Below are 27,488 nucleotides of genomic sequence, written 5' to 3'. Positions count from 1 at the left end.
GAACGACAAATCTCCCAATTGGAAGAGAAAGAACTACAGTTAATTTAGAATTTCTTTACATCTACGCAACACTGTTTGACTGTGATCATTTCCAATGGCTGGGAAATAATGTAATAGAGTAATTAAAGTTGATGATGCGATGAACTAATGAGATGAAGTTATTGTTGTAAATGGGCCTGGAAACTTATTAACTACTGTATCATTATTTGTAGTTAGAGGATTGAACTTAATGAGGACATTGGTTGCACTCAACTCCTCGTGATAATTAGGCAGATCAGAAGACGGACGCAGCAAGCTAAGCAATCTGCAATGGCAGATCCTATTTTATCTCTCCATCTGAGCAAAGCTTTGGTAGGAAAAGAACAAAATTTGAATAATTGAAGGAATAATTACCTTGGGGAAAAGATGATGTATATTTTTAAGAGTGCTTCTGTGTAGTATCTATATAAGGCCCAAATTAGAGAGATCATCTTCTTTGGCCTTTGCCTCCATCTTCTCATTTTCTTCTTCGTCGGTAACCAACCAATTATAAGGAAGCATGATCTTGGACTCCGAACTGCTACTTGGGTCTTCATCAACATACTCAGTCTCAATGACCAATCTGGAAGAATCAAAGATAGGACTGTGCTTTTTAATATCCTTACTTTTTAACCTCCTCTTCAGTTCCTCTATATCTTGTTTGAACACCATGCGAAACCCCCATTTCTGCAACTTCAATCCCTGGCAGGCTTTAAATCTTATACGGGCTCCAGTTTTCACAAAATGGCAATGCACCCGAGAGACATAGATTATCCAAGCATGTGTTACCCCAGGTACAGAATGCAGATGGTGTTCGACTATAGAAGGCATATCAAAATGTTCTTCTGTGTGCTCACTTTCAAAAGAAAGATAAAAATGATGCCGTAGCTGTCCAGGTGGAGTACAATTATCTAGAACATACTGAGATGTAACATAAAATGAAACGCCAAGCCAGTTGTCATCTGCATCATCATAATCCACTACCCTTACAGCTGACCCAGCTTTAAACTGATGAATGAAATACCATCCTGGAATTCCACCACTCTTATTTCCAGGAATAATGATGTCAAACCCACATCGGAAATGACAAGGTTGCTGCTTCCAAATAAAACAGAAGGAAACTTAGATGTGTAAGAGAAAATGCGAACAGGGAGAGTGATATGGAAAGCATGCATGTAGAGTACGCACCTCAACAAGTCTTGCAAACCATGAGAGAGCAGCCAGCATGCAATCAAATAATTTCATCCTAAGCATATTGTATTTGTTTACAACATACAATCCTGACCTATGGTTACGAGATGCAGATACCGTTTGAAAATACCTTCCCCCTGATGGTGCACTATCAAATGGGAGCTCATGTAATCCTTGAAGATAATCGCAACATGCCAAATTCAAGTATGCCAGCCTCGAAAGCTTCTTGATGGTACCAGGTAGACGTCTTAGGACAGTTCCCTCCAAGTTTAATCTTTCTAAGCAACTCAAATCACCAATAGAATCAGGAATAGTTTCTATTAAATTGCATGAGCCAAGGTCCAGAGATATCAAACATCCTAGATAAGAGGAAGACATAGAAATCTGTCCAAGGGGAGACATCAGTAGTTTACACTCTCTTAAATCTAGAGTCTGAAGAGATATCATATTGTTCACTTCATTGGGGATATCAACAATATTTCTGCAGCTCCTCAAACTCAAGAACTTCAACATTGCAAGAGCACCAATAGATTCATGAACTGTAGTTAAATTTGTACAATGTCCAAAATCAAGGTACTCAAGATTTGAAAGCCCTGTGAAATCTGGGGTCTTCCCAAGGTTCGTGCAGCCAGAAAGGCGTAGAACTCTCAGAGAACTTAAATTACAATCATCGCCAAGATTGAGGTTCAACAAACTGCTACAGTTTTGCAAACTCAAGTATCCAAGCTGCTTAAGAAGTCCAATTGAGGGATGGACATGCGTCAAGTTTGTGCATCCTGTAAAATCTAGTCGCTTAAGGTTTGGGTTCCATTCAAAATTTGGTGTCTCTATGAGATCCTTTGAGTAGCTCAAGTCCATCTTTTCCAAGTGTGGGATATTCTGAGAAGGATAATATATATCAATATCAATACATGTTAGCTTGCTATAACAAAAAAGTTTTGCATATAATTTTCACACGTGATCATTGTAAACATATTTTACATAAACATATATAAGTAAAATTAATTATTTTCCACACCTACCATGCAAATGATTATTCAAAAGAACAAATATTTGTATTAAATTCTTTGACTTTTTAAAACATTTTAAGCATAATAAGATCTTTTCTAGTATAGATTGATTTGATTTTAATATTTATGTTTCCTACAATAATATCATAAGACTAAAAAAAGATTCTTCTAAATTCCAAAAACTTCAAAAGCAGACCCACATTTTCTAAACATATTCAATAAGGTACTTTACTACCTTTTCTTTTTTTTTTTAAAAAAAAAACAAAATAAAACTTATAAATAACTATTAAGTTGATAATATGACAGTTATCCTCCGCTAGTGTCCTAGACCTCCTCCCTAAACACTTATGGGGGTGTAATAGGAGGAGGAAATAACGCTGTTTTTTGTGGTTTGCATAGCAATTGACCCATCCTAAAACATCAGCTTCAGGACGGAGATGAATAAAGAAAGGAATTAAGGATGGAGATGAATAAAGAAAGGATTTATTATAAAATGCTCTAATTGAAAATAAGAAAAATCAGAATATTTAGTTTGAGAAGATTACCGTCTCAGCTGACATCAAAGCACTTTCAAAATCGCTATAGAGCCATACTCTGCTCCATAATGCTGGCTCTTCAGGATATCTTTCTCGAACAAGTTTCTTCCCCAATTCTTGAAACATGTCATGCATATGAAACTCTTGGTTCTTAATAGTTATGAGTGATCTCTCCTTTAGAACTTGAATTCCAATGTGAGGGTGTAGTCCACAAACATCTAGAATTCGCTTTACATACTCTTCCCTCTGCCCTATGAAAAAGCAAGCAATGTGCAAAAATATTTCTTTGTCTTCTTTTTGCAGTGTGTCAAAACTTATTTGAAGCACATCAGTAACTTTTTTGTCTGGATGTTTCTTCAGTCTTTCAAAATAATCTCTCCATTGGGAAGCATTCCTATTGTACAAGAAAGAACCCACTACTTTGATTGCTAATGGAAGACCTTGAGCATATTCCAATATACTAGGAGTCAACTCCATGCAAGTGCTGCTACTAGGACGGTCACTTTTGAAGGCCTTTCTTAAAAAAAGATCCGACGCATCATGGGAATTCAATAACGAAACCTTGTGAATTGCATCTACTCCATAACTTTTAAGAATATGTTCATCCCTAGTGGTTATGATCATTCTGCTTCCTCTTCCAAGTAATTTAGGATTAATAGCCAATTGTTCTAATTGTTCCATTTCATTAACATTATCAAGAACTATAAGGACCTCTTTGGAAGATAGCCTATTTCTGATTATGCCAGCTATTTCAGAAGGACTATATTTTCCCAGATCTTGTTCATCTAGAGTTCGACGAAGAATCTGTCTTTGAACGGCAATAGCACTGCCATCTCTATAACTTCTGTGCACATCCTCGATAAAGCAATGTGCGTCAAACATATAAGAGATTTTGTCATACAAGACACTGGCAAGAGTTGTCTTTCCTATTCCGCCCATTCCCCAGATTCCAAGAACTCTAACATCTTCATCCTTTGGGTTTATCTTTAGAACTTGTTCTAATTCTTTTACACATGGTTGTATCCCTACAAGATCATCAGCAGACCCAGAAAATCTATGATCCAATTTTTTTATTACTTTTTGAATCATTTTATCAATCTCTGTGAATTCTGGTCTGAAAGAGGGGAAAAAAGAAAAAAAAAAAGCCTAAATCATCACATGTACTATGGTATGTAATTCATTCAAGAATCAGGACTTCAATTCTTTTATGAGAAATCAGAACAAAATATGTATGATTTTCAAACTAATTCAACTTAAAAAATAAAATATAAAAAACGGTCACTCAAATCAATTCTGAACCACTACCAAAAAGATTCCCAATTAATTTTCAATTCATGATTTGGTCAAATTACTTGTTCTCGGCATGCAGTCAAATTTTTACCAATTTAGTATCTAAAACATCTATAATGAATTAAAGCATAACACATACTTATCTCTAACATCCCATCCAGCAGAATTGGCCAAATCCGTCATAGCTCTCTTCCAGCGTTCAACCTTGCCAAGATCTTGTTGAAACCGCTCCGTATGCAAAAGAAAAGCATCCTCATACACCCCGCGCTGCTTTCGAACATCGGAAGGATCCACGTCATAGAAAACGGAGAAAACCGTCTGTCCGAACTCTTTCTTGCATTGAGCTATGGTAGCCATTTCATCGAGGCACCATGTGGAGGCAGCATAATCACGTGAGAAGACAATGATAGAAACACGGGAATCTCTGATGGCTTGCAGAAGCTGAGCAGAGATAGGTTCCCCTTTCTGAAGCCTCTCGTTGTCCTTGAAGGCCAAAACTCCTTCCCTGATGAGATTATGATAGAGATGATCGGTGAAATTGTTGCGGGTGTCGGTGCCCCTGAAACTCAGAAACACATCATGCTTGTATACTCGCCTGTTTGACTGATGAGTGGAACTGCAAGCTGAATCTTGCGGAGGAGGAGGAGGTGTTGCTGTAGCTGATGAACTTCTTGGGCAACAGAGTAGGGCCTTAAACTTAAACTTGGGTCTCCAAACCCGCGCCTTCTCGCTTGGATCTTTTGATCCCATTCTTTACTCTCTTGCTCCGCTCAACTGCTCCAGAGAAAATAGTTCAGAGCATAGGGGAAGAACGATCGAAATTGAAACCCACACTAGTTGACTCATAGGTCAACGAATTTGGTAGGCGCAATAACTGTCATCGTGTCTTCTTTATATCTTCTAATATTTTCGTAGGGATAAATACAACCGCAAAGAATTCTGGCAGGATATTTGTCTCTTTTTTAGCTAAATATAAAATTATTTAAAAATTAAAATTAAAATGAATTTAAAAACGATATTACTTAATTAAAGGGCAAGTTACTTAAATAAATAGAATAGAGAAAATATTTACCCAAATGTGCAAAACTGGTTCTTGTTACCTGCATGTGCAAAAAGTCATTTCTATGTAATCCGTGGCAACCCACAACGGTTTCAAAACGTGCATAAACCGTGGCAGGTCCCAGCGGATTATGGCCAAAAGATATAGAGTGTAAACCGTGGTAGGTCACCACGGTTTACTAAGGAGAGTCACCACGGTTTATGAAAAAACTTGTTTGCACATAAAACTGCACGCCATCTCTCCTTAGTAAACCGTGGTGACCTACCACGGTTTACACTCTATATCTTTTGGCCATAATCCGCTGGGACCTGCCACGGTTTATACACGGATTACATAGAAATGGCTTTTTGCACATGCAGGTAACAAGAACCAGTTTTGCACATTTAGGTAAACGTTTTCTCTATTCTATTTATTTAAGTAAATTGCCCTTAATTAAAAGGGATTAACAAAATTTTTTTTAACATTTTTATAAATTAAAGAGTACAAACTTTGTGTAAAAAACTGAGGGGAGCAAATATTTGATACAAAAATGGCACCAAAGAAATCACTTTTGCAACTTCTCTTGAAATGTGGAATCTTCCAGTAGCTATGAAATAACGAAAACAGAGCAATAAGATCAAACGGATAAATGATATTAATGTTGCTCGATGTTTGATCCAACCATCATTATATAGAGAGCAGGATGAATATGACGAGAGTCGTGGTGCACTGGGATACAATTCAATAACAAACGGATAATTTCACGATAAAAACAAAAATTAAGAACACTCAAGTGCTCATTACAGCTTTTTTCACATGAATGAGCTAGCTAGGTGCCACAAACCTAACAGTAACACAATAAATGACTCACCAAATCTACAATAGAACAACGGAATTTCCATTGTTCCCGCTATGTTTTGCTTCTTCAATCTTCATATGTGCTTGGAGAGTGGCAAAGCAAAAGAATAAGTGATTGTTAAAGAATCCTCTTTCTATTTGGGGAGGGGAAAAAAAAAAAAAAAAAAAAAAAAGAATAAGTGATTGTTGAAGAATCCTCTTTCTATTAAAGAATAAAAAATAACATATGAAAAATGAGTAAAAGAAGGATAATTACCTCAAGGAAGATGGTCCTGTGGTGTGTGTGGTTGGCCTCACTTAAAGGCCAATATTAGCGAGATTAATTTCTTTGCCTTTGGCTTCCATATTTTCCCTTTCCTCTTCATCAGTTACATACCAATTGTAGGGAAGCTGGATTTTTGGCCCGATGCTAGTGTTGTAGCTTTCATGCACATCCTCAATAACCAACCTATAATCATGAAGTTGGATTTCAGGGTCATCCATAAGATAATAAAAAGGGTCAACCTTACTTTGGCGTTTCAAGTTTCTTTTAATTGCCTCTATATGTTGCTTGAATACCATTTGCAGCCCCCAGTTCTTCATTTCAATCCCTGGGCAGGCTTTAAATGTGATATTGGCTCCTGTTTTCACAAAATGGCAGTGTGGCCGAGAAATATAGATAATCCAGACATGATCAAAATTTTGCTTCCTCGCAGTTTTAAACTGAGGGTTGCAGTCTAAATGGCATGGCATACAGAAGATTTCTTCTGCTTGTTCACTTTCAAAGGAAAGATATAATGGACTTGGCAACGATGTGGACAGCCGATTATGTGAAGAACTAGAAACTGCCGAAGGATTGGTTACACAAAATGCTACACAAAAGGTAAAGCCAATGCAATTGTCATCCACATCTGTGTCCACTATCCTTATTGCTGTTCCGCCCTCAAATTGATGATTGAAATACCACGATGGAATTTCATTCCCGGGGATAACAATGTCAAAGCCACACCTAAAATGACAAGGTTGCTGGTACAAGAGGAAACACACAAAGATATATCAGTGAGATCTCTCAGCAAAAGATTTTTTCTTTTTTCTTCTTCAAAAAAGAAAGTATCAATGAGATATTGTGTGAAAGACATCGAAATTTAGGCATAGAAGATAATTTCGCACCTCAATCATTCTTGTTAGCCAGACCAATACCCAATTTAGACAGCGACAATTGTCAAATATGCGACAACAAAACATATATAGTCCTGACCCCTGATTCCTTGATCCGGACACTGTTTTAAAATATCGTCCTCCTAACGAGTCATTAAAAAATGGGAGTTGAGGCAGTGAATGAAGATTAAAGCATTGTTCTAAGTTCAAATATGCTAGCCTGGAAAGCCTCCCAATCGTATAGGGTAAACTAGTGAATCTGTTTCCCTGTAAATTTAGTCTTTCTAACCCCTTTAATTCCCCAATATCCTCAGGAACCTTTGATAGATTGCAAAAGCCAAGATCCAGAAATGTTAAAGCTTCCAGAACCTGTGAATGGATAGCCTCGCGAAGAGTTGAGTAATGTCTGACTGTTTCATGTCTGCTAATAACAAGCCGAAGTTCTGAAAGGTTTGAGCAGCCTTGAAAATCTAGAGTATGAAGAGATGTCATACAAGCCATGCCATTAGGTCCCCCCTTAAGGTTTATATTATCTCTCAAACTCAAAGATCTAAGTTTTTCAAGGGCCCAAATAGAGTTATGCATATAAACCAAACTTGTACATTGTTCAAGATCAAGATATTCTAGATTTAAGAGCCCTGAAAAATCTGGCGTACTTTTCAATTTTGTGCAGCCTGAGAGGTGTAGAACTATCAGAGAACTTAACTTGCATTTATCATCACCAAAGTTGAGGCTAACCAAACTACTGCAGTCCCTCAAATTCAAGTAGACAAGTCGTGTAAGAAATCCGATTGAAGGGTGGATCTGCTGTAGTTTTGTGCATCCTGAAAGATCTAATCGCTTAAGATTTGTGCAACATTCAAAATTTGGCATTTCCGTAAGCTCTTTCGAGTTGCTCAAATCAATTCTTGTCAGGTAGACAAAATTCTATAAAACAGAATTCAGCGATCTGTGAGTGAGTTATACTAAAACTTCAAAAAAGTCTCGACCAGCAAGTCAGTTTTCTACCAAATCTTCATTTTCTTAAGGAAAAAAAATTTCGACCATTATTATGTAATAAGGCATTAGTTTAAATCATATAAAGAAATGAATCAAGATCTCCTAAAATGAGAAAGTTGTACTTTACTCCTTTACCAATTTTCTCACTTTAGGATATCTAAATTCTAAAGAAATTGTATATAACTTTAGTGTGTGCTTAGAAAAATTATATTGCTTATAATGTAAAGTCATTAGTCCTCAAATTCATGCATTTAAAAATATTAATAATTTTAAATATATAAAATAAAAGCCAATGAGTTATAGCTCAAATGGCATAGTCTCTCTATATTCACCTAAGAAATCGCGGATTCGAATCTCCTTATTTTTGGTATATATATATATATATAAAATAAAAAATAAGAGAATTATTTTATAAACTAATTTGATTGACTTTCATCAATTTTTAGGATTAAAATGAATCATGAAAAAAAAAATAGGACTGATTTAAATCACTTGCAATAATAACATAAAGTAACATAACTAACAAATTATATTGTGACACGATGTAGACAAATCGTGTTTTGACATGTGGCACAATCGTTCTCATTAACATACTATGTGTCAGTAACAGACATTTCATCACTTTATTATATGTGGGTGAACTATGTTCTGACATATGTTATTGCCTATTTATGTCAACATGCCACGCTAATACGGCATTAACGAAAATCATTCAAAAGAGTAATATGAGTCACAAAATGAAAATTTATAGTTTAAATTGAGGTGGTTAAAACTTCCAAAATAAATTTAAAAATTAAGATAAATTTCAGAGGACAATTTAAATATTTATTTAGAAAACAAAATATATTTTGAAAAAAAAATTGGTTATATTTATCAAAATGAAATTCGGACTTCTACAAATATATTAAGTTGCTAAAATTACTTTTCATGCATTGAAAAAAATATCAGTCATATTACAAAAACACTAGAAATCAATCACTGTAATAGTCTCTCTTATATAAATCATAATAGCATAGATTCACATTTTTAGTCTAACTATATAAGTAATATAATCAACTCATATTCACACATATAATCAGATGCAAACAAAAGGTATAAAACACAGTAATGATTGATTCTTTTATATTCATAAAATTTGATTATTACATTATGAAAAAAATTTATTCTTTTAATGGGAAATAGTTACTATTCTACTTCAAAAATTTTGATTATTTTAATGCAAAAAATTTAATTATTCTAACTAAAAAAATGTATAAACCATACACAAATTTATACAACTACATGATAGTTGATTTTTTAAAAAATAAGCCGTTTACAAAATGCTTTTGACATTGTTGGTAAACCTGATTTTAAATTAAAAAAAAAAAACATTTTTACGTGCAAGATAAAAAAGGGAAAAATGATTCTTACTAATTTCTATGGAACTGTAGCAGTAATTGACAAAAAGTCAAAAATTACTCTGCAAATTGTTTCTTAGTGCTTGTTTGAATGCTATTAAGTTGATAAAAAAAATTTTAATAAAAAATGTCGTCCATAGGCGTTTGATACTGCTACCAGGCAAATTCATTTCAACGAGACTTTGTGAAGGGTGAAACACTGATGGCAAAGAAGGGAAAGGGTAATCATGCCATGAAAGATACTTCAGATAATTAGAAAGTGATCTGATGGGTCCTCCTGAATAGTACTCCTTTTGATGTATAATCAGCAGCTCAAGATACTTCATTTTGGACAAACCTTCAGTCAACTCATTGCATTCGGTGATATCCTCTTTCACATCAAGAACTATGGCTTTAATCTTATTTTTTCCCTGACAAATATGAATCAAATAGTAAAAAGGGAATCATCAGCATATATAAAAGTATAAAAGGTTTCAAAGTAATTAAACAGAAAAAAAAAAAAAGGGATCATCAGCATATATATGTTCAATCATTTAAAAACGTAAAATTAAAACTTTCTAATGAAACTAGGGGTGACTCATTACCGTTTCTGACATCAAGACACGATGAAAATCCTTGTAACTCCATATTCTACTCCATGATCCAGGTTCTTGAGGATATTTCTCCCGAACGATTTTCTTTCCCAATTCTTGCAACATCTCATGCATATGAATTTCCTGGTTTCTAATGGTTATGAGTGATTTCTCCGCAATAACTGAAATTCCAATAATAGGATGTAATCCACAAACATCTAATATTCTCTTTACATAATCCTCCCTCTCCCCTCTGAAAAAACAAGCAATGTGTAGAAATATTTCTTGCTCCTCATATTTTAGCCCGTCATAACTTATCCGAAGCACGTTTGTAATTTCGTCTTCTTGATTATTCCTTAATCTATCCAAGGCATCTCTCCATTGGGCAGCATTGCGGGAACACAAGAAAGAACCCACCACTCTAATTGTCAGTGGATGTCTTTGAGCGTATTTAAGTACTTCAGGAATCAGCTCCTCACAATGGTTGCTTGGACCCTCTCTCTTGAAGGCTTTTCTACTAAACAGCTCATGAGCTTCTTTATCACTCAATAGGGGAACATTGTGAACATCATCGGCTCCATACGCTTTTAAAATATGCTCATCCCTGGTGGTTATGATTATTCTACTCCCTTCACAAAGCAATTTAGGATTGATAGCCAACTCTTCTAATTGCTTTAGGTGATCAACATTGTCCAACACAACAAGAACCTTTATACTGTGTAGCCTATTTGTTATAATTCCAGATATCTCGGAAGGACTGTAAGTATCTAAATTTTTTTCATCCAGAGCTTGACGAAGAATTTGTTTTTGTATGGCCATAGCACCACCATCATTGTAAAGTTTGCTCACGTTCTCAACAAAACAAGAAGCATCAAATTGATAAGAGATTCTATCATATAAGGCAGTAGCATGAGTTGTCTTTCCTATACCGCCCATCCCCCATAATCCTAAAACTCGAAAGCCATCATCCTCTGATCTTAACTTGAGAAGCTTTTCCAATCCTTCCACACGAGGTTGCATCCCAATTAAGTCATCAACAAACCCAGAGAATTTATGATTCAATGTTTTCACTATTTTTTGAACAATTTTTTCAATCTCTCCAAACTCTGGCCTGAAAGAAAGACAAACATATGATACTAAAAAGTAAGAACATATCGCGGAGTCATTTTGTTGACAAAGTAGGGTGCTTTTGATTTGTGTCTTCATTTTCTGTTTTTATTTTCTGTTTTCTGTTTTCACTGTTTTTACTTTTTTCTTCACAAAATTGCGAAAATAAAAAACACTAAATGAAAAGGCAAACGCACCTTTAGATTTCTAGCAATCTGTCCTAATCAAATTTTATTGATGGATAATTCCTATGCCCAAGCATGGAAAACACCAGATGTTGATGTGCATATAAATACAGAAACAACATAAGCGAAGAATTAATAATGGTTAGTGTTGTACGTACTTATTTCTAACATCCCAGCCAACAGAATTGGCCAAAGTGGTCATAGCACTCTTCCAGCGTTGGACCTTTGCTGGGTCTTGTGTGAATTTCTGTGAATGGGAGATAAAAGCTTCCTGGTACACACCGTTCTGTTTGCGCACATGAGAGGGATCCACATCATAGAAAACCGGGAAGACAGCTTGATTGAACTCTCTTTGGCAGTCAACAATAGCAGCCATTTCATCTAAGCACCAAGTGGAGGCTGCATAATCTGGTGAGAAGACAACAATGGAAATCCTTGAATCCCTAATTGCTTGCAGGAGCTGTGATGAAATGGGTTGACCTTGCTCCAGCGTCTTGTCATCCTTGAAGGTGAAGATGCCTTTTCGGATGAGGTGATTGTAGAGATGATCAACCAAAGTGTTGCGGGTGTCGGGACCCCTGAAACTGATGAACACGTCGCATTTGCAGATCCGCCGAGGTGCGGTGGCGCTGCTGCTTTCGATGCGGTTGCTGGAATCCATCGGGCGAGAGGTCATGTGAGGTTGATTTGACTTAGCTGCTCGGGTTGGCTTTTTAGTCAATCAATGAAGCACCAGGCGGATATATACAAATAGGAAAAGTTTCACATGTCACGACTAAAGAAAAAGTCATGTTTTACAATACAAAATGGCCATATAGTTTTGAGGCTGTCTTTGGTGGGGAAAGTATTTTTCGGATCTTGGTGGGTCAGGTAAAAAGATGCCATTTCAATGGTGAAGATGGCGTCGGTACGAAAATTTTTGAAAATTATGTATTTGACCCAAAGCCTGATCAAATTGCAAACCGATTCAGTTTGATCTGGTTCAATTGAAATGATAAGATCCGGTTTATTAATTTTTTTTTTGACGAAATAGATTACCTTTTTTCTTGTAATATAAATAAACGGCAAATAAAATTCAATAATTAAGCTCGTACACAGAGTTTGAAGTTTGAAGCTTGAAGCTTGAAGTTAGAGAGAAGCGAAGAAGATAATCGCATTGGATCTGAGCAAATTGAATAAAAATGAGTTTGTTGAGTCCAAGAACTGAAAAGCTGGTGAAAAGGGTAACCATTGCTGCAACCGTCACCGTTCCTATTTCCTCTTGACTGCTGATTATGGCCCTCAGCCCAACGCTCTCGACTCTGTCTGTAATCTTTCTTTTTCTGTCATTCAAAAGCTTTAATCTTTGCCCTTTTCTTCATCTGGTTCTTTTTCTATATTATTGTTATTATTATTGGATAGATGTTCTAGTTTTTCCCAAACTTCTGAGTTGATTTTCTGGTTTAGGGTCTATTACATATTTACTTATTAGTTGCAAGTTTTATGGCTGCAATTTGGAATTTTTTTGTCTCAAACAAAGCTCAAGTTAGCTCATCTAATTTGGTATTAGTTATTATCATATTCTATTCGGAAAACTTTGAGCAAAAGGGTGTTTCTGAGGTATTCAAATTGATACCTATTGGATGAATGCTGGTTTCAATTTAAAACTTCATTCAGAATCTACTGGTGAATTGGGGGTTGGACCACCATGATTATTCTACTGGTGCATGGTTTCCTTCTCAAAAACTATTCAAATAATCAAATATCAATACTTTCATTTTTGCAAGTACATGCAATTGCTTGTGGATGAGCTGTAAAATGTTGCACTAATAACTAACTTTGTATATTAGGAACTATGGCCTTGCAATAGAGATAAGTATGTGTCTTTTGTAGTTAGAATGCTATTTCTAGAACTTTTTTAAGTATCACTGAATAAATCTTGTTAACAGAGTGCATAGTTTGAGCCCTTGATGCTTATGTGCTTCACTGGCAAGAGTGCCTGAATGTCAATACATCAATCTACTACAATTGGCTTCTCAAAACCCAAAAATTTCAGAAAATGTTTGATTTACAGTTTTTATTAAGAGCATCTTGTCACGGTAAATTTTAGAGGGTTAGATTTAACAGTATTTGTATAGTTTTCTGGAGTGTTTGAGAATACTCTAGATGGTTCCGGAACGTTCTAGAATGTCCTAGAAGGTCCCGGAATACCCTAGAAGGTTCTAGAAGACTCTGGAAGGTCATAGAGTATTCTAGAAGAGTGTAGATGTATATAGAAGTATAAAGAGTGGTATGGAATAATCTAGAAACATTTAGAGAGTTGTGGTAGGATAGATATTTGTAAAGAAGGTTCTGGATGATTAATCTGGACCATTGATTAGATTTAATCATAACCATCCATTGAGGAGGTGGATGGCTATAAATAGGGGGTGAGAGTTAGAGTTTGGGTGTGTGTGAATCATTTGTAACCACATTTGAGCAATAAAGTGTTCTTCCACCAAAGCTTCCTTTCTCTTGTGTTCTCTTGTATTCTTAGCTTTCTTGCTAAGTATTGAGGGTTAGGCTGACTTGGTCTTAGCTCAAGAGGTTGAGTAAGTCCGAGTGCCATCACGGTAGCGTTGGAGTGTGTCTAAGGTCGTGACAATTTGGTATCAGAGCAAGGTTCGAGAGGGAGCACAAGTGATTTGTGGGTATGGCTTCTAGTATCACCATGGAGCATATTGAGCTCAAAGGGGAAGGAATGCTATTCCTTCTCAATGGGGAGGCAAGAAGGTCCGTTCTTCAAGTGAGCCTAGAGGTAAGGACTCTAAATTCCTAGAAGAGAGAGTTTCTGTGTTGGAGAATGTTCTATCCTCTATGGATGAGCGTTTCCAAAGGATAGAACATGATAAGGAGACCCTCGAGGCTCACGTGTTAGGAGAACTAGATGCTTTTAAAGAAAGCATGCTCCAAATCGAAGAGAAGCTTGAGAATTCCTTAAAGCTATTTGAGGAAGTTCGAGTTTGGTTCGAGGAGGCAAAATCTCGACCAACCATTATAAGGGAGACGACAAAGATTGATCTTTCCAAGCCAAAGGAGTTCAAGGGCGTAAGGGACGCTCGCGAGGTGGAGAACTTCCTATGGCAAATGGAGAGGTACTTCGAAGGCCAAGGGGTGGTCGAAGAAGCAATAAAGGTACGCACTGCAGCTCTCTACCTTTCTGATAATGCTACTTTGTGGTGGAGAAGAAAGTGCGTAGATATGGAAAAGGGTACTTGAAACATAGCCACATGGGAAGATTTCAAAAGGGAGTTGAAAAGACAATTCTTCCCTGAGAATGTGGTTTATGAAGCAAGGAAGAAGTTGAGGGAGTTGAAGCACAAGAGTACGATCAGCGACTACGTAAAGGAGTTCACTACTCTTACGCTTCAAATCCCCAACTTAGCATCAGAGGATGCATTGTTCTTCTTCATTGATGGACTCCAACCTTGGGCAAAGCAAGAACTACAAAGAAGGAATGTTAAGGATGTCGATGAGGCCATCATGGTGGCCGAATCACTCATTGAGTATCATAGGGGAGACTCTAAACCCAAGTCATCCTCCAAGCCTAGTTCTACTAAAGGTGGGGGAGACAAAGGAAAGAGTTTCTCAACCAAGAAGGAAGGAAAATACTCTTCAAAGAAAGAGTACGAAGAAAAGAAAAAGGCTTTCATGCCCAAAGGAGGATGCTTCGTGTGCAAGGGACCACACCAAATGAAGGATTGCCCCAAGCTAGGGACTTTGGCATCTATCACCGAGGAACGAGAAGCTCAAACTCAAGTAACTGAGTGTGTTGGATCTATCCAACACATGAATGCTGTGAAGGGCAAAGAGGCAAGCACTACAGAAAAGAAAGGCTTGATGTATGTCAAAGCCTTTATCAATGAAAAACCCGTCATGGCTATGATCGACACTGGTGCTACACACAACTTTATCACGCCTGATGAAGCAAGGAGGCTTGGGTTGAAGATCACCGAAAAGAATGGTTGGTTCAAACCCGTGAATACCAAGGGTGAACCCCTTAAGGGAGTAGCAAAAGGGGTTGAGATGACTCTTGGTTCTTGGAAGGGCCTTGTGGATTTCTCAGTAGCACCCATGGACGATTTTAAAATAGTCATCGGGCTCGATTTGCAAAGGAAGGCAAATATAATACCTATGCCATACTACGACGTAGTATGCGTCATGGAGAAAGGGTCTCCATGCATGGTCCCTATAGTCTCTAAAGTTGGAGGACTACCGATACTCTCCGCTATGCAACTCAAGAAAGGGTTCAAGAAGGGAGAGATTACATATTTGGCTCTACTACAAGAGGAGTCAACACTTGAAAGAGAAGACGTTCCTCCCGAAATCAAGGAAGTCCTTGAAGAAAATAAGGATGTGATGCCTTCCGAGTTGCCAAAACAACTACCACCTAGGAGGAAGGTGGACCACAAGATTGAATTGGAGTTAGGCGCAAAGCCGCCCGCCTCAACACCTTATAGGATGGCACTCAAGATAAGATTGAAAACAAGACACCAAGTGGGTTGTTGGAACCTCTGCCTCTATCAGAGCGACCGTGGGAAAGTGTCTCTCTAGATTTCATCTCTGCCTTACCGAAATCCGATGGGTTTGGATCTATTCTCGTGGTAGTGGATCGATTTTCGAAATATGCTACCTTTATACCCGCCCCTACTGACTGCACTGCAGAGGAGGCAGCACGACTATTCTTCAAGAATGTGGTGAAATATTGGGTATTGCCTAAGAGCATCATTAGTGATCGAGATCCACGCTTCACAGGACGACTATGGACAGAGTTGTTCAAACTCCTTGGGTCGGAGCTTCATTTCTCAACAAGCTTCCATCCTCAAACTGATGGGCAGACTGAGAGAGTGAATGCCTTACTTGAGTGTTACTTAAGGCATTTTGTAAGCGCTAATCAGAAGGATTGGACAAAACTCCTAGACATTGCTCAATTCTCATACAATCTGCAAAGGAGCGAGTCTACAGGGAAGAGCCCATTTGAGATTGTGACTGGACAACAGCCGCTTACACCTCACTCTCTTTCTTCCTCTTACTCAGGAAAGAGCCCTGGAGCCTATCATATGATTAAGTCTTGGGAAGAACAAGCAGATGTTACTCGTTCTTACCTCGACAAAGCTGCAAAGAGGATGAAGAAATGGGCAGATAAGAAGAGGAGGCATGCAAGCTATCAAGTGGGAGATAAGGTAATGATTAAACTTCTGCCACAACAATTCAAAGCCTTTCCCAAGGTTCATAAGGGTTTAATCTGCAAATACGAAGGACCATTTGAGATCATTGGACGTGTTGGGGAGGTTGCTTACAAAGTACAACTCCCTCCCTCTATGAAGATCCACCCAGTCTTCCATGTGAGTATGCTTAAACCATATCATGAGGACCAAGACGAACCGAGTAGAGGTAACTCGAGTCGTGCTCCGCATGTGGTGACTAGATCCTTTGACAAAGAAATCGAAGAGATCCTAGCTAATCGCGTCGTGTGACGAAGAGGAGTACCACCAAGTATTCAATACTTGATCAAGTGGAAAGGACTCCCGATAACCGAAGCTAGCTGGGAAACTCGCGAAGATCTGTGGCAATTCCAAGAACACCTAGAGCGCTATCATGAACAGAACGCGACGAGGACGTCTGCGCATTAGGTGGGGGAGAATGTCACGGTAAATTTTAGAGGGTTAGATTTAACAGTATTTGTATAGTTTTCTGGAGTGTTTGAGAATACTCTAGATGGTTTCGGAACGTTCTAGAATGTCCTAGAAGGTCCCGGAATACCCTAGAAGATTCTAGAAGACTCTGGAAGGTCATAGAGTATTCTAGAAGAGTGTAGATGTATATAGAAGTATAAAGAGTGGTATGGAATAATCTAGAAACATTTAGAGAGTTGTGGTAGGATAGATATTTGTAAAGAAGGTTCTGGATGATTAATCTGGACCATTGATTAGATTTAATCATAACCATCCATTGAGGAAGTGGATGGCTATAAATAGGGGGTGAGAGTTAGAGTTTGGGTGTGTGTGAATCATTTGTAACCACACTTGAGCAATAAAGTGTTCTTCTACCAAAGCTTCCTTTCTCTTGTGTTCTCTTGTATTCTTAGCTTTCTTGCTAAGTATTGAGGGTTAGGTTGACTTGGTCTTAGCTCAAGAGGTTGAGTAAGTCCGAGTGCCATCACGGTAGCGTTGGAGTGTGTCCAAGGCCGTGACAATCTGTTAGTCTTATTATTTAAGTTTATGTTATGTTAATGGCAGGTTAAGAAGCAAATACTTTTAGCTACATTTTCGGATCAAAGAGAGTCTCAAAAAAATCACCTGAGGAAATTGGACAACAGCAAGGAGAATCCATGAACTTATCTTCATACTATGATCATAAACATTTGATTCATCTTGTTGAGTGAATGTTTTCTTTTTAGCCATTTGTATCTGTGAATTAATATTGTCTAATAGAATGATTTAATGACAAAAAAATGTTCGTTATACTCATTTTACATGAGAAAGTGTGCCGACTCAAGTTCAGTACTAATGACATAAATGGCATAAATATTTCGTTTATTCACAAAGTGTATATTTTCGTTATGAACCAACCTTCATATTGTGTAAAGTGAGCAAATAGCTCTCATCATTATTGAATGAACGACATATCCAACATTATGACACCTTAAGTATGATGAAGAAAGGAAAAACAAAAATATTGCAAAAAAAAAAAATTAGATATGTACTCTTCACCTATAATAGTTGTTGAAATATCATTTATGTTTTATGCTCTCTACTCTTACTTTTTCTCTACAACCAACATATTATAATTTTCTCTCCAATTCCTTTCGTCAAATAAAAGATAAAAAGAAAAAAATATTTTTACTTTCTTCATCCAAGTAACAAGATTATAGATATTTTTCTTCCATTTTTTACTTCTCATCCAACCTTTTTTTTTTCATTCAATCAAAAGCGTCGATGTCACAAGATTCAAGACACCAACAAATGAACACAATATCTTTGCATTCCAACAAAAAATAGTGAAAATACAAGGTCATGATCAACAAAGCTATTCACCTTTCACACTTTCAACCTTTTATAAAATGAAAAAAAAATGAAAAATTTTGCCAGAAGAAAGGAGCCATGCTTCAATGAATCAAATCATAAACTAAATTGAACATCCTAACCAGCCCAACAAAAAAGGGGAAGGGGTGTGTCATAACCAACACTCATCTAATCAAAAAAAACACGCGCTCCTTCAACATTCACTCTTCGTCTTCTTCCTCAATCAAAACGCAAACCATCAAGAAAAAAACACGCGCCCCTTCCACAACACGTTCACTCTTCCTCTTCTTTCTCAATCAAAACGCAAACCATCAAGATTCAAGGGACATTCAAAACAAATTACTACGATTCTGCAGAAACATTCCAACTCCTCGCGAAGAGTAGAAAAAATCAAGAAAAAAAGATACAAATCTCCATCAAAAATCACCAGAAAAAAGGAAGAAACATTATTCAAGGTACTGTTTTACTGTTCTTCTAGGTTTTTCTTCTAGATTGTCTCTGCCATGTGCCTCATCCTTAACCAGCAAAACATTAAAAGATTTCAAGAAGAAATATACTGTCTTCTCCTGTTTTGGGTGTATTTCTTAAATCTTTTGGGTGTATTTCTTAAATCCTTTGGGTGTATTTCTGTAATCTTTTGGGTATATTTCTGTAATCCTTTCTGTAATCGTTTGGGTGTATTTCTGTAACCGTTTGGGTGTATTTCTGTAATCGTTTGGGTGTATTTCTGAAGTTCCATTATCTTCAAAACGATTTCAAAGCTTGATTTCAAAAACCATGAAAATCGAAAAAAACGAAGCAAAGAGAGAACGCATGAAGGAGATCCAACAAATTTGGCAAGAAACTCGAAAAAAGAAACGAAATCTTTTGAAAAATGGAAGTTATATATTTGTGCGTTGATTGATTTGAATTGATTTAAAATTCTGTTAGAAAGGCACGTAACAAACAGCGCGTTTAATGGGTGGGTTTCATTCAGACTTGTAAAACTTGTAAATGTAAAACACTTGTATATAGAGATTAATTCATAGTTAAATTGATTCCTAAAAAATAAAGAATTCTTTAAAATTGTTCTTAAATAATTTTTTAATCAAATTAGTCTTTAAAAAATTTAAAATCAATGACCTTTGTCCTTCTGTCAACGGTTTAACAGATTCTGTTAACATAAGCCACATGGATCATTACATTACTAACAATGACATTAAAATGACGTCGTTTTAATTATTATAAGGCCTAGTTCAAATACGACGTCGTTAGCTTTATTAGAGCTTCATCTCTTTCCATTTACAGATTCACTCGGTCAAAGAGAAGAAGATGATGCTATCATCGACGACGCAATGAATAGTGTGATTGCATTGGTTGTGTGTGATAGGTCGTCGTGGAAGACACTGTCATCTGCGTGAGAGATAATCACTGTTTCCTTCAATGGGGTGTCAGGATTTTTTGTGCTGGTGCCTGGTCGCAATGTTAGAGTTTTGATTGATTCTCTTTATTATTTGGTTAATTTATTATAAGTTGATAAAAATTTGTGTGCTTTGTTTTTTATTTTTTGTGCTTTATTATTCGGTTAATTGGCTATGCTCATTAGTTTTAATCTATAGATATGCGTAGAGTAATTTGACTAATTTAACTATGCTCATCAGGTATTGATCCGTCCGTTGGTTATAATTCGGCTCAGTAATTATAAATCGGAATTCTATTAAAACTAAATACACACGTACTATATTAAGAGTACGTGGAGAGTACATGTTTTACTCTTCTAACGGATTTATCCTATAAAATAAAATAACTACATCCCAACCCAGACGGACACAGAATCTCTCTGCAAATCTCTTTAAAGAAGAGCACTAAAGAGCAGTTATCACCCATTCAGTAACAGCTCCACAATATTAGACTCACTAAGTAACCACCTATAGCATAACAATTCTATAAATATATTCACTGATGACATGAAGGAGGTACGTTATTCATTCCGAATAACTTCATCTTTATCTTTTACTCTTACTAACTTGAGTGTTGGAGTGCCTTTGCACCTCTTTATCTTTTACTTTTACTAACTTAAGCGTTGGATTGCCTTTGCAGGTGCTCACCGCCACCGTTCTTATAAGAAGACGATGTTCCTTCCTCTCACTCTCAAGAAAAGCAAGTTCAAGCACTAACAGGCTATAGCTCGAAAACCTCAAACAAATCAATTATCATAAACAGTGCATGTGGATAATACTAATTTATCAAGAAACATGATTTTAGCTGATTTAGATCCTAACATGATATTTAAACTACAATTAATTTCTTTTCTTTCTTACAACTTGTTTTATTTTTTAGTTCCTCCAAATTCTTTCTGCTGGTCTCGTCTTTTTTTTTTTTTTTAATTATTTTCATGTTTATTCATTGCATTTCTACTTGCTTCCACCAATAATGACACTGCACAACTATAATAACACTCAACAAGATGAATGAATGTTTCTGGGTATTTTAGGGGTTAGAGTTTATATAAATGGGAATAGAGACTAATTTGATCTAAGATTATATCTTGTTAGCTTCTATTTGTTACTAGTTGTCAGCTGATCTCTCACTTAACGTTCCACCTGAACAATTATAGACAGAAACTATTAACACAACGATAGAAGAACAAACGTGATTGATTTTAAATTTTTTAAGAATTAATTTGATCAAAAAAATCATTTGAGGATGAATTTGATGAATGGTTTATTTTTTTCGGACCAATTTGACGAATTTTAACATTATTTTCACTTTTCATATAATAGATTCATTTGGTTGTGCTATATATGCTGTCTCGTCCGTGTTTTCTTCTTGTTTTAATTTTTACGCATCGAAAGTTAATGTCAAATATAGTAATTATCGAACATCAATATTTAATATATTTATTTCATTTATCCACAAACCACAATCATATATTCATATTAATATACTTTGTAAGCTATATAACGATTTTTTTTAAAACAAACATTTCTTTAATGTAAGTAATCTGGATTCAATAAACTAATTAAAGTTGCATGAATAGCAGTCACAAACCAACGCCTTGCCACCTGGATTTTTTTAGTAATAATGTAGGCCCCGATGTTGTCTACAGCAATAACTTTGATCTCTCAAGGAGGGTCATTCCAGAATTGTAATCTTTGATGAAGAGTTGCGTCCATTTTTGCCATTAAATCAGCACTTCTATTAGCTTCCTGGTAGATATCTAAAACTTCCAGTCTCCAAGACTTTCTTTTCCAGTAAAGTAATATATCTGCTTGATGGGTGAATTAGAGTGGTTTTTAAACTCGTTTCTTTTTCTAAGGATTGCGACAACAGCCAGAGAATCACACTCCAGTTAACTTGGAATTCCATAAATACAAGAACCAGATTACATCAGATCAGAGGCATCATGTCCACTCAAGTTAAAATTTCTTTTGGATCGGTAAAATTCGGACACACAACAAAGATTGTATCTACGCAAGAGTGTTTAAATGGGATCATTTCCAATGGCTGTGATATAATGTAAATGGAGTAATAAGGGTTGATGAAGTGATGAACAAATGAAGTAATTGTTGTAAATGGGCTGACAACATATTCATTTGCAGATTTGCTACTGTAGTTAGAGGGTTGAGCTTAATGAGGACATTGGTTGCATTGGGGGAACTATTCAACAAACAATGTGTATGCAGTGTATATATATCAAAATGTTACAATACATTATAGACATCTATTACTTTTGCCAATACATTAGGCAGATCAAATGATGGAAGCAGCAAGCTAAGCAATCTCCAATGTCAGATCCTATTTTATCTCTCCATATGAGCAAAGCTTTGGTATAAAAAGACCAAAATTTGAATGAGAAGGAATAATTTACCTTGGGGAAGACGACGATGTATATTTTTAAGATTGCCTGTGTATCTATATAAAGCCCAAATTAGAGAGATTATCTTCTTTGGCCTTTGCTTCCATCTTCTCATTTTCTTCTTCGTCGGTAACCAACCAATTATAAGGAAGCATGATCTTGGACTCCGAGCTGCTACTTAGGTCTTCATCAACATACTCAGTCTCAATGACCAATCTGGAAGAATCAAAGATAGGACTCTGCTTTTTATTATCCACTCTTTGTAACCTCCTCTTCAGTTTCTCTATATCTTGTTTGAACACCATGCGAAACCCCCATTTGTGCAACTTCATTCCCTTGCAGGCTTTAAATCTTATACGGGCTCCTGTTTTCACAAAATGGCAATGCACCCGAGAGATGTAGATTATCCAAGCATGTGTTCCATCGATATCCCGATCGGTTTCGACTGAAGAAGGCATATCAAAATATTCTTCCGTGTGCTCACTTTCAAAAGAAAGATAAAAATGACGCAGCAGCTCAGATGAATCACAATCATTTTTAACATGCTCAAATGTAACACAAAATGAAAACCCAAGCCAGTTGTCATCTGCATCAGCATAGTCCACTACCCTTACAGTTGATCCACCTTGAAACTGATGATTGAAATACCATCCTGGAATTCCACTACTCTCATTTTCAGGAATTATGATGTCAAACCCACATCGGAAATGACAGGGTTGCTGCTTCCACATAAAACAAAGGAAACTGAGATATATTAGTGAAAAAGCGAATAGGAAAGCATGGAGAGTACTTACCTCAACAAGTCTAGCAAACCATGAAAGCGCAGCCGGCATATAGTTAAAGGTTTTTTTCATAACCTTATTGTAGGTTGTAACATACAATCCCGACCTATGGTTACGAGATGCAGATACTGTTTGAAAATACCTTCCCCCTGACGGTGCACTATCAAATGGGAGCTCAGGCAATCTTTCAAGATATGAGCAATCCGCCAAATTCAAATATGCCAGTCTGGAAAGCTTCTTGATGGTATCAGGTAAATGACTACACTGACATTCCTTCAAGTTTAATCTTTCTAAACAAGTCAACACTCCAATGGAATCAGGAATATTGTCTATAAAATGGCATGTGCCAAGGTCCAGAGATATCAAAGATTCTAGGTAAGATGAATAAATCTGTCCGAGGGGATACCTCAGTCGTAGACAGCGGCTTAAATCTAGGGTTTGAAGAGATATCAAATTGTTGACTTCTTTGGGCATAGAAATAATTATACAGCCTCTCAAACTCAAGAACTTTAACATTACAAGAGCACCAATAGATTCATGAACTGTCGATAAACTTGTACAATTTTCAAGATCGAGGTACTCAAGATTTGAAAGCCCTGTGAAATCTGGACTCTTATTAAGGTTTGTGCAGCCAGAAAGGCATAGAACTCTAAGAGAACTTAAATTACAATCATCGCCAAGATTGAGGTTTGACAAACTGCTACAGTTTTGCAAACTCAAGTATGCAAGCTGGTTAAGAAGTCCAATTGAGGGATGGATGTGGATCAGGTTTGTGCATCCTGTAAAATCTAGTCGCTTAAGTTTTGCATTCCATTCAAAATTTGGTGTCTCTATGAGATCCATTGAGTAGCTCAAGTCCACCTTTTCCAAGTGTGGGATATTCTGTGAAGGATAATATATCAATAAATGGAGGTTAGCTTGCTATAAAAGAAAAGTTTTGGATATAATTTCTACATCATGGTAAACATGTTTTACATATACATATATAAGTAAAATTAATGCCCACCGCATGAACTATTATTTACAAGAACAAATATTCTACACTATCAACCTATCATTATATCAAATTCTTTTTAAGAGTTTCTTAAACATTTTAAGCATAATAAGATCTTTTCTAGTAGATTGATTTGATTTTAATATTTATGTTTCCTATGACATCATAGAGTAAAAAAAATATCTTAAATTACAAAAAATTTCAAAACAGAGCCACATTTTTTAAACATATTTAAGAGGTACCTTTTTTTCTTTTTCTTTTTCTATTTTTTAAGAAAGAAGTTTGATTTCTTGTAGAACAATATTTTCTGAGAAAGAATTGAGATCATTATTAGTTAATCAAATTGTTTCCTTAAACCAAACACTAAAAATCAGATGAAAAAGTCATAACTACCTTGTTGCCTTCCCATAGTCGTTTAACGTTGCTATAAGGCAGGCTCAGTTCAACAAGCCTGCTGTAAGGCTGAAACGATGGTAAAGAAGGGAAAGGATAGCCATGCCAAGCAAGATACTGCAGATTAGGAGAAAGAAAATCAAGGCTTCCTAAAAAGTTTTTATGGTATAATATAAGCAATTTAAGATCCCTCAATTTTGACAATCCTCTGATCCTCAACTGACTGCACCCGGGCATCTCCTCTCTCTGATCTAAGACTATGGCTTTGACATGATTTGTTCCCTGAAAAATAACAATGGAACTTTCAGTGGATTATTAAGTTGATAATATGATGAATATCCTCCATTAGACCTCCCCTAAACACATATGGGGCGATAAGAAATAGAAAAGAGATTTCGAATAGAAGGAGGAAAGCATGTCGCTTTTGTGGCATGGATAGCAACCGATGGATTGATATTACCTGACCCACTAGACCAGTACCATATTTTCACTCATGTCCTACTTAATAAAAATTAAACACTTGTTAACTAAATTAATAATGAGTAAAATTTTGATAGAGACATGTTTAATTTTTATTGGGGGGACATGAATAAAAACACGGTAGTGGAACAGGTGATCTCAATCCACAACGGACCTATCCTACAACATCACCAACTTAATTAAGAACAGAGATTAAAGGTGCAGATGGACCAGATCCAATCGGTTTGGGTCCAGACGAAATTTAGGATCACTCTTGTGCAACCCTCACGGAGAAGAATAAGAAAAAGAGTCAGTTGTCTTACAATTGTGAGACCTAAAGTCTAACAAAAATTCTGTGGAGACTAAAATATCTTAGCAAAAATTCTTTAGAAACAAATATGGGTATTATTCTAAAAATTTCTAACGGAAATGGGAAAAACTCACAATATTAAATTTGAGAACATTACCGTCTCAGCTGACATCAGAGCATTTTCAAAATCGCTACACCGCCATAATCTGCTCCATAATGCTGGCTCTTCTGGATATCTTTCCCGAACAAGTTTCTTCCCCAATTCTTGTAACATGTCATGCATATGAATCTCTTGGTTCTTAATGGTTATGAGTGATCTCTCCTCTAGAACTGGAATTCCAATGTTAGGTTGTAGTCCGCAAGTAGCTAGAATTCGCTTTACATAATCTTCCCTGTCTCCTCTAAAAAAGCAAGCAATGTGCAAAAATATTTCTTTATCATCATTTTGCAGGTCTTCAAAACTTACTTGAAGCACATCTGTAAGTTTTTTGTCCGGATATTTCTTCAATCTTTCTAAATAAGCCCTCCATTGGGAAGCATTCCGTTTGTCCAAGAAAGAACCCACTACTTTGATTGCTAATGGAAGACCTTGAGCATATTCCAGTATGATGGGAGTTAGCTCCATACAAGTGCTGCTACTAGGACGATCACTTTTGAAGGCCTTTCTAAACAAAAGTTCTGAAGCATCTTGAGAATTCATTAAGGAAACATTGTGAATTGCATCTATTCCATAACTTTCAAGAATATGTTTATCCCTGGTGGTTATGATTATTCTGCTTCCTCTTCCAAGTAATTTAGTATTTATAGCCAATTGATCTAATTGTTCTCTTTCATCAACATTATCAAGAACTATAAGGAGCTTTCTGGAAGATAGCCTATTTCTGATTATCCCAGCTATTTCAGAAGGACTATATTTATCTAGATCTTGTTCCTCTAGAGTTCGACGAAGAATTTGTCTTTGAACGGAAATAGCACTGCCCTCTCTATAACTTTTGCTCACATTCTCGATAAAGCAATGTGCGTCAAACATATAAGAGATTTTGTCATACAAGACACTGGCAAGAGTTGTCTTTCCTATTCCACCCATTCCCCAGATTCCAAGAACTCGAACATCTTCATCCTTTGGGTTTATCTTTAGAACTTGTTCTAATTCTTTTACACATGGTTGTATCCCTACTAGATCATCAGCAAACCCGGAAAATCTATGATCCAATTCTTTTATTACCTTTTGAATGATTTTATCAATCTCTGTGAATTGTGGCCTGAAAGAAGAAAAAAAATAAAATAAAATCCCTAAATCATCACATGTACTACGGTATGTTATTCATTCAAGAATTAGACTTCAATTCTTTGATTTCAAGCGACTTAATAGTATAAAATCCAATTCTTTCCAGAAAAATCAGAACAAAATATACATGCTTTTCAAATTAATTCTTGACGGACTTCAACTCAAATCAACTCTCAACCGCTACAACAAAAAGAAATCAAGTCCCAATTAATTTTCAATTCATGATTTGGTCAATTTACTTGTTCTATGCAGTAATTGAGTTTAATTATCTAATTTACCAATGTAGTATTCAAACATCTATAATAAATTAAAGCATGATACATACTTATCTCTAACATCCCATCCTGCAGAATTGGCCAAATCCGTCATAGCTCTCTTCCAGCGTTTAACCTTGCTAAGATCCTTTTGGAACCTCTTTGTATGTGAAGCAAAAGCATCCCCGTACACCCCACTCTGCTTCCGAACATCAGAAGGATCCACATCATAGAAAACGGAGAAAACCTTCTGTCCGAACTCTTTCTTGCATTGAGCTATGGTAGCCATTTCATCGAGGCACCATGTGGAGGCAGCATAATCACGTGAGAAGACAATGATAGAAACGCGGGAATCTCTGATGGCTTGCAGAAGCTGAGAAGAGATAGATTCCCCTTTCTGAAGCCTCTCGTTGTCCTTGAAGGCAAAAACTCCTTTCCTGATGAGATTATGATAAAGATGATCGATGAAATTGTTGCGAGTGTCGGTGCCTCTGAAACTCAGAAACACATCGTGCTTGTATAACCGCCTGTTCCTGTTGGGATCCGTTGACTGATGAGTGCAACTGGAAGCTGAATCTTGCAGCTTGGAATCCATGGGAGAAGGAGATTGCAAGCAACAGAGTAGGGACTTAAACTTGGGTCTCCAAACCCGCGCCTTCTCGCTTGGATCTTTCGACCCCATTCTTTACTGCTCTTTTGTAAATTGCAAATGTTGTCAGCTCCAACTTTCCGAAGAAAAACAGTTGACAGCATAAGAGCTCGACTGGAAATTATTTGAAGGTTATGAA

At 36.4% G+C, this 27,488-nt stretch overlaps 2 protein-coding genes and 1 pseudogene across 5 annotated transcripts; all 3 read right to left on the bottom strand.

Annotated features, from left to right (window-relative positions):
* LOC107612641 (TMV resistance protein N) lies at positions 1-27,456 on the bottom strand. Of its 4 annotated transcripts, XM_016314339.2 has the most exons (6): positions 26,772-27,456; positions 25,316-26,420; positions 24,390-24,671; positions 1,207-2,088; positions 394-1,113; positions 1-304 (listed from the first exon to the last, which is right to left on the bottom strand). In XM_016314339.2, exons 1-5 carry the CDS (start codon positions 27,380-27,382, stop codon positions 442-444), a joined length of 3,552 nt encoding a protein of 1,183 aa, XP_016169825.1. In that variant the 5' UTR covers positions 27,383-27,456; the 3' UTR covers positions 1-304; positions 394-441. The 4 variants fall into 4 exon arrangements, with proteins under 4 accessions (XP_016169825.1, XP_020964590.1, XP_016169826.1 ...); XM_021108931.1 differs by having other exon boundaries at positions 1-1,113; XM_016314340.2 differs by lacking the exons at positions 1-304; positions 394-1,113; positions 1,207-2,088 and adding exons at positions 21,909-22,939; positions 23,015-23,884 and having other exon boundaries at positions 26,772-27,455.
* Positions 2,506-4,953, bottom strand: LOC107612642 (TMV resistance protein N-like). Its single transcript, XM_021108935.1, has 2 exons — positions 4,185-4,953; positions 2,506-3,869 (listed from the first exon to the last, which is right to left on the bottom strand). Exons 1-2 carry the CDS (start codon positions 4,793-4,795, stop codon positions 2,747-2,749), a joined length of 1,734 nt encoding a protein of 577 aa, XP_020964594.1. The 5' UTR covers positions 4,796-4,953; the 3' UTR covers positions 2,506-2,746.
* On the bottom strand, positions 5,717-12,122 carry LOC107612643 (annotated as a pseudogene).

This window comes from Arachis ipaensis, chromosome B08, assembly GCF_000816755.2.
Source record: "Arachis ipaensis cultivar K30076 chromosome B08, Araip1.1, whole genome shotgun sequence".
Classification (NCBI taxonomy): Eukaryota; Viridiplantae; Streptophyta; class Magnoliopsida; order Fabales; family Fabaceae; genus Arachis; species Arachis ipaensis.
The sequence above is the reverse complement of the archived record's forward strand: the minus strand, read 5'-3'. Positions and strand labels throughout refer to the sequence as shown.

What these genes read in the sequence shown, in the direction of transcription:
- LOC107612642 (XM_021108935.1), bottom strand. Translation starts at nt 4,795, where the DNA reads ATGGGATCAAAAGATCCAAGCGAGAAGGCGCGGGTTTGGAGACCCAAG. An exon ending in GGATGGGATGTTAGAGATAA is followed by an intron (nt 3,870 to 4,184) that starts GTATGTGTTATG and finishes CCCCTCTTTCAG; the next exon opens with ACCAGAATTCACAGAGATTG.
- LOC107612641 (XM_016314338.2), bottom strand. Translation starts at nt 27,382, where the DNA reads ATGGGGTCGAAAGATCCAAGCGAGAAGGCGCGGGTTTGGAGACCCAAG. An exon ending in GGATGGGATGTTAGAGATAA is followed by an intron (nt 26,421 to 26,771) that starts GTATGTATCATG and finishes TTCTTCTTTCAG; the next exon opens with GCCACAATTCACAGAGATTG. An exon ending in CTCTGATGTCAGCTGAGACG is followed by an intron (nt 24,672 to 25,315) that starts GTAATGTTCTCA and finishes GTTATTTTTCAG; the next exon opens with GGAACAAATCATGTCAAAGC.